General features: G+C 42.0%; 2 protein-coding genes across 4 annotated transcripts in view; both read right to left on the bottom strand.

Moving 5' to 3' along the window:
* Positions 1-2,630: 2,630 nt before the first annotated feature.
* On the bottom strand, positions 2,631-7,393 carry RPS13 (ribosomal protein S13). Its single transcript, XM_082058727.1, has 6 exons — positions 7,288-7,393; positions 6,891-6,939; positions 5,492-5,570; positions 4,122-4,291; positions 3,392-3,492; positions 2,631-2,709 (listed from the first exon to the last, which is right to left on the bottom strand). Exons 1-6 carry the CDS (start codon positions 7,308-7,310, stop codon positions 2,676-2,678), a joined length of 456 nt encoding a protein of 151 aa, XP_081914853.1. The 5' UTR covers positions 7,311-7,393; the 3' UTR covers positions 2,631-2,675.
* A 205-nt stretch (positions 7,394-7,598) lies between these two features.
* Positions 7,599-11,076, bottom strand: part of PIK3C2A (phosphatidylinositol-4-phosphate 3-kinase catalytic subunit type 2 alpha) — a 51,613-nt gene continuing 48,135 nt past the window's right edge. For all 3 annotated transcript variants that reach the window (XM_082058901.1, XM_082058903.1, XM_082058902.1), the window contains exon 33: positions 7,599-10,652. In XM_082058901.1, coding sequence (XP_081915027.1) covers positions 10,470-10,652 — 183 coding nt within the window. In that variant the 3' untranslated portion in view covers positions 7,599-10,469. The remainder of the gene's footprint in view (positions 10,653-11,076) is intronic.

Raw genomic sequence — 11,076 nt, 5'->3', positions numbered from 1 at the left:
GACAGCTTCTGAAGCCAAAGCAAGAGAAACCAAAAGACATGAGACATTGTGATGGGAGAAAGCAACAGGGTGGTGGGGATCAAAGCCTGCAGAACACCCCAGACTGCCAGGGAGGCACCCAGAGACAACCACAGGGCAGTTTGTGCTGGTTTGTATAAAGAATTATTTTTGGGCAACTACTTTCAGATCTGGATTTATTCCCAGTATCACACCCCTCCAGTCAAGGGAAGTCACAGTACTTCTACCCACTGCAGCAGGAAAGACTCCACTAACTCTCCCAGGCAGCCACAACTGGCATTGTGCCTGGGCAGCCAGACCACAAGTCCTAAGCTGCCCAGGACAGTCCTGCTGCTCAGCTGGAGCTTCAGTCTCGCCCAGGCACAGTCCTGTACCACAGCCCCAAATGACAAACTTACCTTGTGTTTCCACATTCCTTGTGCTCCCGCTCTGCTCTCTTCAGCCGTTCCATCCTCCAAACGTGCTGCTGGGATCCACACATCATGGGAGACCACTCCCCGGGGAGCAGTGACCCCTGCCAGTGCCCTGTCCCCACACCTGGCTAGGCTCCGCTGCACTGCAGCAGCTGAGCTGAGAACCTGTGTGCCCCGCGGCCTACGAGTTCCACCCATGGTGTACCTGTTCTGGCCATCCAAAGGCTAAGGGACTGGCAATCTCCATGAGAGCAGACAACTTACTTAAGCTAGCCTATATGATTTACAGGAAATACAGAATCTTTAGCAATGTAATTAGTAGAAATACACACGCACAACAGTACGATCACAATTTCATTACCATTCTTCAACAAGAAATTGCCAGATCTTACAGGCAGTAAATAGGTGTACACCTCCTTCAGGAGTCCCTTCAGCAGCTGGCTCTGACCTGCCTGCAAGCCTGGGTAATTTCATTCCTGACAGTGCAGCACAAGACAATTATTTACATGGTACTCCCCTCTCCTCCGTTCCCATCAGATAGATGCCATCACTGTAACAACCTCTGCCCTTCCTCCTTCTTCTGGCAAGGTCAGCAGCTTTCAGCACCACTGGATGGGGAAGACCCCACAGCAGCACAGCACAGGCTGCTTGCAGCCCCTCCAGCAAACCAAGGCTGGAAAAAAATAGTACAGGTTGTGTTCAGACTGCAACACCCCAGTAGCACAGTAGCATGAAACACAAGGATTGCATACACTTCAAGATGACCACGCTTAAAAATCAATGTATCAGTTGGCACCACATATATCCTAGTGTTACAGTTCTAAAGAGATCTGTTCACTGGCTTGGATCAGCCTTGACGCTTGGTCTTTAGGTGGCACTATTTGCAGTACATAATTTAAAAACACTGATGTTTCAAAGTGCCATCTGCTGGTACTTCTGTTATTTACAAATACATGACATTTACAACTATTCAGAACAATGAGCAGTGGAAGTGTCCACGTACTTTTTTTCAGTTGGCTGTATCTCCAACCCCAAAACCCCACCACTTTTCTTTTTTGATATCATGAAAGCATTTTTTTACATCTACAGCCCTGAACATTTAATTATCACTGTGAGAGCCTGGCAGGTAATTACCAGAAGCTTTCAGAAAGGAAAGCAAGTATTTTTACAGCATATGGAGGTTGCTAATTTAACTTTTAAGCTGGACCAGACAGTATCACTTTAAGTTCAACTGGAGTGCAGTGCTTTTCTCTTAAAACTGTCTTTCACAAGTCTATATTTAGCTTCATAATCAGGGCAGAGGAATCCTTTCTGCAAAATTAAATCCAGAAGTTACCAGGTTCCACTCGTTACCAAACAGAAAGTAGCTACTACCCTTGACAAAAATGGTAGTGCTCATTTAAAATTACTTAAATTAACTTTTTATTATGGCAAAACTTAAGTAATGTGCCAAGACTTAGAACTAACATTCACAACAGCTCAGAATAACTGCATTCATAATTTTATCCTAAAAAAGGAAAAAACTGTTAGTCTGTTCTCTGCATTTTTCCACCAGAAAGACGACTCTTAAGGTCAAATTTATTTAGAAACTGTAGGCACAACCTCAACAATAGTGACAATACAAGTCACTGCCCTTTGGGTTTAGGAAAACCACCTCAGTGAAAGCTTAACATCTGAGGAGTGTGAAACTTGTATCTACCCAAATCTCAAAGATTGTTCTTAAAATTACTGACAAATTACAGCAACATTTACTGTCAGGAACTGTTTGAGGTCTGCCTAAGCTTTCTGCACAAGGAGCAGATGCACATTACCTGCAGTGAACAACCAACTTCTCTAATGTTGTTTCCCTTTCCCCCCATCTAATGCTTTCTGCATTTTCTGAAATTCCAATTCTTCCTCATTTTCTTCCCCAGTTCTTCCTACAGGACACAGAGGCACAGCCCCAGAAGAATAAAATACACTTGCTGTGAATGACTAGGTCACACTACTAACTTGAAGTTATCAGACCAAAAACTCAGTTTAAGCACAGACGCAAACCATACAGCTGATCTAGAACAGCAATAACAATCACCCAGATTTGATACTGTAGGACAGCGATATGGCCATAAATCTGCTCCACTTTGAAAATTGTCCATATACATGCAGTTTCATGAAACGGGCAAATGTTTGTAAGACACCAACCATTAGAGACAAAACAAACTTAGTTAATGAAAATTTATTATTTCAGTAAGTCAAAGGCAGCTCTTATGCGACCAGGGCAGAAGCTGTCGATGATTCACTAAAAAGAGAGAAGATGAAAAGAGAGAAATATTAATTACAGAGGCAGTTTTCAAACTAGTTGCCAAAAATACTGCTCCAATTTAAAGCTTTAACTACAGGTCCTGAGCTTAACCACTATCTGTTCAAATTTTTTTTTTAAGGTTTAAAGAAAGATTTCACTTTTCCTTTTAAAATACAAATACTGAGACAACAGCATGAAACCATATATTCAAGAACCTGGCTAGTTACATTTGAGCATTTTCAGAAAGAGAGCAGCTCAACCTGACGTTATGGGAAATCTACAGTGGCTAAGTTTTCCTAGAGAAAAAAATACAAATTAGTTTCATTTTTGCCACAGCTGCTAAACTATTTCTCAAATTTTGAAGTAACATAACTATACAAGTATCTTGAGTGAGAACAGGGACTGCAGCTTGTATGAAGTACTAGAAAAATACCTAGTAGTGACTTCAATCATTGAGAGAATGATTTTTTCCCCCAAGTGTTGTGACAAGTAATTTTACCCAGCAATAAGTTCCATTAGTTTATCGGTTAATATTTATGAAAATACCTCTTCTTTGCTGCCTGGTGTACCTATGCACCTGATCATAATGCACTCTTCACCCTTTGAGTAACAGCCACAACATATTATTTACAAAACCTACAAGACCTCAGTGAAAATAGTAACGTAAGAGAAGACTTACTACTTCCAGTTGGGTGGCAGCACTCTCTTGGTTTTGTAGTAGCGAGCCAACCTATGGATTCTGCTTTCAATCAGAATCAGGCGGAACTTGGCATCTTTATCCTTGAAAAGAAAGTTACATTACGATCAAACAGTACTTTGGCTTCTTGATAACATACACTGCAAACAACCTCTGGTAAAGTAAAAAATCCACACCTACTGCCACAAACTTCACATTCCCACTGCCAAAGTATCATGAGTCTGGTAAAATCAGAACAGGACCAGAAACACGTACTTTAAGCCCTGCTTTTAAGACACTTCTCACAGACAATTACAAAGACTGTTCTCCTTTATCAAAATGCCTCCCCAAACGTATAAGTTTACTCAAAGGGGTTGGCTAACAGGAACTGCACTGTAAGTCTTTGTTTTGTCAAAAGAATGACTCCTTCCTTTCCTCTTTTCCAAACAAGAAGATAAAAAATACTCAATTCCTCTATAAAATTGAGATCTTCATATAAAAACCACCCATAACCCCCTACTGAGCATTATATTTAAAGATTAGAAAATGTTTAAGCTGCCAGTGATAGCAATCAAGGCAGATATGTATTTTATAGGACAGTGGAGGGGGGACTCCCCATATACACACACTGGTAGAATCAGCTGCATAGTTTTACAATTCAATCAAACAGAACTGTTACAAAGAAGCCACTAACAAACAAATATAGAGAGTATCTACTTAAATTAGCACTCACCTTTCTGTTTCTCTCAAGATGTTTGCGAACAGCAACAGCTTTCTTGATCAAGTGATAAAGATCCTCTGGAAGGTCTGGGGCCAGTCCCTTGGATTTAAGGATTCTTAAAATTTTGTTGCCAGTAACAAATCGAACCTGGGCAACACCATGGGAATCCCTCAGGATCACACCTGAAACAAATGTTTACATTTACAATGAAAACAAAAACCTTACACAAAAAGGTCTTGTGCCTATAAGTTGGTTTCACAAGATACCCAAAAAAGGCCTTCTCTAAATGGAAAACCTTTCTGGTGGAAACTGTCAACAAATGGTGGACAATAAGTAAGCTAAATACAACTTACAGAAGCTGAAACAATAAATCAGACATCACTTAACAGGCAACTAACCTGTCACACTTAGGCAGGTAACACATTAGGCTTCCTCACAAGGGGAGGAGGAGGGGCAGGTGCTGATCTCTTCTCTGTGGTGAACCAAAAACAGAACCTGAGGGAATGGCAGGAAGATGTGCCAGGGGAGGTTCAGGTTGGACATTAGGAAAAGGTTCTTCACCCAGAGGGTGGTGGAGCCCTGGAACAGGCTCCTTAGGGAGCTGTCACAGCCCCAAGCCTGACAGTGTTCAAGAAGAGACTGGACAGACACATAGTATGAACTGTGGGGTTGTCACATGCAGGGACAGGAGTTGGACTCAATGATCCTTGTGGGTTCTTTCCAACTCAGGACAATCTACGATTCTGTTATTGGGAAATTCTCCAAAGGACTCATTCAAGCCAGCTATTCAATCACCCTTTATTCTATTGTTAACAAAGATGTCATAGACACCTTAACTCTAAAAAAAATGTACACACCATAGGGATCACTAATACTCTTGGGATTACCATAAAATAAAATAATTATACTGCAGAACTCATTACCATATAGAGCTGCAACATTTGTACACTTAAGCAGAGCTCTACAAGGGTCCAAACTCCTGAGAACCCATCAATTACGCAGCTGCAGAGCCCAGGTTCAGTAAGCTCCTAAACACAGGGCTGCTGGTATCTGAAATGAGATGTGAAGTTTCTCCAAGAAAATGGGCAGACTAAACTTCCCTATAATATCAGTGGTCATTCCTAAGGACAGCTTATAAGATTGAACAGAAGCTTCACACTTCCTGCTTGAAGAAAAAACACTCACCTACTTCACCAAATATGCTTCTTCCAAAAATGAAACATATTACATTTTTAGTGGTATCCACACAGTAAATGAATAGGTACATCATAAAACCTGTATTTTCTTAGCGTCTTATTCAATCTGGGTTGAAGGAACAATTACATTATTGCAGTCAGAAAAGTGTGGCTTGTCTCCATTTAGGAGTTATTCATAAGCCTTACCGATTTGCGAGGGAGTCAGGCCTTTTTTAGCCAGCTTGTAGATCTGCTCCTTTACATCATCAGAAGTAAGTTTCAGCCACTAAAGAAAATTAGAAAAAAAAAACCTGATAAACACCGTTTAACAGAGAGGCACAGGCTAGCTATATGAAAGCTTTTTATAAATGATAGAAATATATACTTTGTAATGCTTGAAAAAACTAATTAAGAACTGAAATGGTGCTTCTAATGATAAAGAAACTATTATGAACCTATAGTGCTGGTTAAATATGGTGGTGGAAGGCAGAAGGTAGAAAGTATCTGTTTATAATACCCCATGTGGCCTCCAACCAGCTGCTTTATCATCAGTTTAACTGCTGCACTGCAAGCATGAATACAAATTTACAGAGGAAAAAATCACTGCCATTGGGAAGGAACTCCTTAATTTGGCCTCAGACAGAAACACAAACTGAGATTCATTTAGCCATCTCTTAGCAAAACACCTACGGAGATTAGTGAAAATTACAAGGAACCAACAAGCCAGGTAATCCTCACTTTTTCACTAAATGACAAAGCCCCCTGATTTTTTTTTTCTCTTTTTAATACCATCCGTCACATGAAATAGAAAAGCATGGCAAAAATGTATTTGGAAGTGCTCTATTGATTACAATTCAAAACAGAATACAAATAAAATTAAGCAAAAATGCCATAAGGTTTTTAAAAATAGGTAGAGCATTTGAGCAACCTAAAAATTAAACTGTATAATCATCAGCATCAGTACTTCAAGCAGCTTCACATGACCTTACTTTAAATTGTATGTCTTTATTTTCATGTTTTGTGCTTTAATTCCATGTTGCTTTAAACTGTTTCACAGTACATGCTTTTCCACATGTACTGCAAATTATCTTTCTGCCAAGAAACAGATCCTTCAAGACAGAGATGGCAAGGCAAGATGGATTAAGCAGCTGCTCGTTTAGCTGACAGGGAAACCCCTAAAGTGGAAGTACCCTGAATGAACTAAGGGCGTGCTGAAACTAGTGAAGTCAGTGCTCTGATCAGTGAACTACTGTTGTACACAGTTCAGAAAACAGACAGCTTATTCCACAACTGCAAACGTCAAACTCCAGTGCAAAAAGAGTAATTTAATTTCTAGGAATTATCAACATACAGACTAAATAACGTTGAAGTAATACTTATATAAAGGGAGGCACAAAGAGGAAAAGAGACTTTTCCCCAACAAATCATCTGACCAGGAAACAGTATTTGCTGTCTCAGTATCCTAAAGACCACAGGGTAAAGTAACATTTTATCAGACCACAATTTAAAACGATGACACCAAACACTCCATGTCTCCTCGCTGTGTCTGTTCTCCTGGGCTGCGCTCTGGAAGCAGCCCCTGCACGGCCGGGCCCAAGTTACTCACCGTGGGCACGCTGCGTCTGTATGGCAAGGCTGACTGGGACAGGCCCTTTCTGTGGGGAGGAAGCAGATCAGACGCTGAAGAGAGCCGGCCGGGCCCGCCCGCTAACAGCGCCCCCCGCCCGGCCGGGCCCGCGGCCTCCGCCACCGCCTGGACACGGTGCCGCCGGCAGCACAGGCCGCGCGGGGCAGCACCGGGAGCAGGAGCGCGGGCCCGGCCGAGAGAACCCGCACCTCAGCACCGGCCCGAGCCCTCCCCCGCCCTGCCGCCATACCGCCCCGCTGCCAGCCTCCCCCTGCCGCCCCCACAGCGCTCGCAGCAGCCTCTCTGCTCCCGCACCCGCGCCCCCCCAGCCCCCGCCGCAGCCCTGGCCGGCCCCAGGCCGCGGCCCGGCCCTCACCCGGGAGCGTGCATGCGACCCATGATGGCGGCAGCACGAAAGAAGGAGCGACGCGAGGCAGAGGCCCTTCCCGCCTCACTTCCGCAGGAAAGGGCGGTTTCGCGCCCAGCCCCGCCCCGCGCCCGCACGCCAGCCAATCAGTGGTGCCGGCGCTGCGCCGCGCACGCCGCCACAGGGGAGGGCCGGCCTGCACCGCGCTCCCGCCAGCGGGGCTGGAAGGGGGCGGGGCCATGGAAGGGGCGGGGCTGAGGGCGGGAACCCCCCTACCCGGCCCCAGCGAACAGTGAAGACCCGATCACCTCTTGTTCTTTCCCAGAATAGCGTTTAATGTACGTACAGGACAGTTACGGAGTCACATTGAACCCGTTCAGTACGGGCACGACATTGTATAATACATCTTTATTAAGAGCTCGTTTAATTAAAAGTATTTGGTTCTTACAGATATATAGACAATGGGAGGCAAAACTGTTGCTCTGGCTGCTTTTCATCGCCTATAGCTCTGAGGCACAGTGTCCGAGCGACAAGCACAGGGCCTGCCCATGGTAAGGCAGGGACAGGCATTTCTACACAACCCCGGCTGTAAAAACAGAGAAAAAGAACTTTTATCAAAGATCGCATGTGCTTCCTGAGACAGGGAGCTGGAGATCCTAAGCAGGCAGTAATAAAAGTTTCAGTGCAAAGTTGTAAGGTAACAGAGAAAAGGAAGAGGTCGTAGCACAAGCCAAACAAGGTCCAAACAGACAATTCTAGTTCTGGCTGCAGGACAGATGTGCATAAGAGATTTATTTTCATTAAACAAAATATAAAAAGCTGTTAAAACTACAACTTTTAAGCAATTTAGCGTACTGGTAAATTCCACTCCAATTGATTACTTTCCTTTTTCTCATCCATTTTTTATTTGCATGTAGTACATTAAAGTCTTACTGCAACAATCACCTTTTTTCTTGAGGGCAAAGCGGTGCAAGCTTGGTGCTGTTCCTCTGTGTGCCAGGGGACACCAAGGCCAGATCCCCACACAAAATAAAAACCATGACCCTAAAAAGCTCCAGCCAGTGAGTATTTTGAAAAGGAAGGGAAAGGCACAAAAAGAGTTGAGCTATGAAGAAATCAGAAGTCAGGACAAGTGCTAACAATAATACAGTACTATACATTTTTTTTTCAGAGTCCAGACAACTGTTAAAACTGCAAATCATTTTTTAAATGATTTTAGTTTATTTGTATTTTGTGCTGTAAGACACTGTGCTTTAATAGGAAACTGCAAAAAAGGCAGTACATATTGCTTTCATTTTATTTCACAATGGAACGTTTCACAAAAACAGTAGTCTACTTTCCTGTGTTTAAATGACTTGTGATTCTAATGATGGAATGGAGTAAGTCTCAAAAGCATCAAGTGAGCAGGAAATATATCTAGTTAGTTATATAGTTTATTATTTACAGGCTATGTACTAAATGAGAAATATGCAGAAGATGCCTAATAAAACTGGGATTTGTTAGCGCCCATTAGTTTCTAACATTCAAGGTATTCTTAGCTTTTTAATTATATTAATTTGTAAGAAGTTGGACTGTGAATACTTTAGGCACCAGGAGATTCAAGTTTACTTCTCTCTTCTGTATTGAAGGGAGATTGGTCAGTAGCAGGGCAAGGAAAAATCAGATAAAATAGGTTTTTAGTGTTGGGTATATAGAAGGCTTTCCCCATATTGTGTTTTCATTCTTAGTTGTATATTTTACTCTAAAATTCCGCTCTAGTCATAGTCAGCAGTGATAGTCTGTCTTGCTTCAAGATTTAGCACTAAAGAAAAGTGTGCAATTTTACTCTATAGCTTTGTTTAGACAGAACATAATTATCCTAAACACCAAGTAAGGTGAATAAAAAGGCTACGCCTGTAGTGCAGAAACACCTAATTCAGTAACCAGTGGTATCAACAGGAGATAGTAAGCAACGTGTATTCACTCCTCTCTCACAATACAGTCCAAATCTAATGTTCCTTGGAATTAAGTATTTTTAATGAAATTAATTCTGATTTGGAGTGAGAAACAGTGTTGCTGTGAACTGTTAAAGAAAAAAGTGACCAAGTTCCTCTCTCAAAGCTCTGTTAATGCAGCTCTTTTCTGGCCTGCAATCCATCCAGCAGTTGTGCTTTTTAACTAGAGGCCACCCTTTACCTGGAGGTCCAGCTAAGGAATTTAGGTGCAACTGTCACTTTGGATTTATTGCTTGGATCTGTTCCACATTTAATCACTGCAGTATTTAAAAGTTCTTGAAATTACGACATTCCAAAACATGGAGAAGCTGGGCACATTTCCTACGGCACCACATTCAGCCAGTCTTCATCCCATTTTTGGAGATCACAGGTACAAAAAATTGATACGAGTTGCACTAACCATGAAGATCAGTACATTAAGTGATGTTATATGTAGTAACATCTCAGGAAAAGACTTCCAGTAGGACCTGCAAGGTATCAAATATGAGAACGTTTCCCCTTTTTAAGGAGCTGAAAGTTAACAGGTATACATATTTAAATACCAGAAATGAGGTAAAAGAGAAGCATTTGAATTATAAGGCACCGTTATTTACAACTTCCATTATTGGCACTCACTCCAATAAGTCTTAGAGAAGCATAAATCTGGGACTAAATGCAACGCTAAGGAATTTTTCCAGCCCTTCAACCTTCATTTCTACAGGTGTGTGTGAAGCCACCAAAATTTTACCCGTCGCTGCTTCTGTGATCTCTAGTTAGTAGCAGGAATGTAATCCTACAAATGTCATTGCTTTGATGTTCTCCAGCATCTCGCCATGGATGACAATGCAGGTAACAAAATTCAAAAGCAAAAAATGCACTATATCCACAGGCTCAATGATTAAGTTATAGTTTAACCATAAACCATAACCATCTAACCACACTGGTCAAACTGTTCATCTCACTTTCATGGATGGTTTCAAATCCCTTCTTTCACCCACAACTCTTAAACATTTACAATGATATTTTGATAACATCGCATAAGAATAAACCGTGTTTCCTAGAAATCCTCCAGATTAGGCTACATGAACATTGGTCCAACATATCTCTTGAAATGCGGAGTCTCCTATTTTAAGGTATACAAGTTATCTTCAAGTAGGAAGATGCGCAAAGCACAAGTGAATACAATTGTTCTGGTCTTACTCAGGTGTCAAAATGAGTTCACAGATAGGGTACAGCAGTTAGTCGATACCAGTTAACAGTCTCCTTGCTCAAGTTGAAGTCTTTTAGTGAGAGCGTAATTCCACCCAAGAAGAAGTTCTCACGTAACGATTCTGCGCTGAGCACACTTAACTGAAGTTCTCTCTGTTTCAGAGTCTCCATGCTATATCCACTGTACACAAGCTAGAAAGTAAGAAGTGAAGAATTTTTTGGTTATCCAAATGAAGTTACACAGATTACCCTTTCTTGTGACTACCTAGCCACCAACAGATGTCTTAACTGCACATTATGGCCATCCAGCACATCTGATTTTCAGCAGATGGGCTGAAGTACATCTGTATTTTATTTTGTGCTCCCAGTGTTGTGTTTACAAGGACCAGTGTTTTTAGCGGGAAGCACTGTTTACATGCCAAGACTTCTAAATTCATTCTTGTCCACATTATGAATCAGTGAATCCAGGGCAAGGGGATCTTTAGGGGATCCTTCACCCCATGAGACTGAGGAATTTCTGCTTACTCGTAACAGTACATTTACCTAATCAGTTGCTTTGGCGTTTTTGCCTTGTTTATTTTGTTTGGTTTTGTTTTGTTTGTTTTTTTAAAGAGGC

The sequence above is a fragment of the Streptopelia decaocto genome (genome assembly GCF_964273445.1).
Source record: "Streptopelia decaocto genome assembly, chromosome: 7".
In the NCBI taxonomy this organism is placed as follows: domain Eukaryota; kingdom Metazoa; phylum Chordata; class Aves; order Columbiformes; family Columbidae; genus Streptopelia; species Streptopelia decaocto.
The sequence above is the reverse complement of the archived record's forward strand: the minus strand, read 5'-3'. Positions and strand labels throughout refer to the sequence as shown.

Coding starts and splice junctions, on each gene's coding strand:
- RPS13 (XM_082058727.1), bottom strand. CDS start 7,310: ATGGGTCGCATGCACGCTCCCGG. Junction 6,940..7,287: donor GGTCGCATGCACGCTCCCGG/GTGAGGGCCGGG, acceptor TCCTCCCCACAG/AAAGGGCCTGTCCCAGTCAG. Junction 2,710..3,391: donor CTGCCACCCAACTGGAAGTA/GTAAGTCTTCTC, acceptor CTCTCTTTTTAG/TGAATCATCGACAGCTTCTG.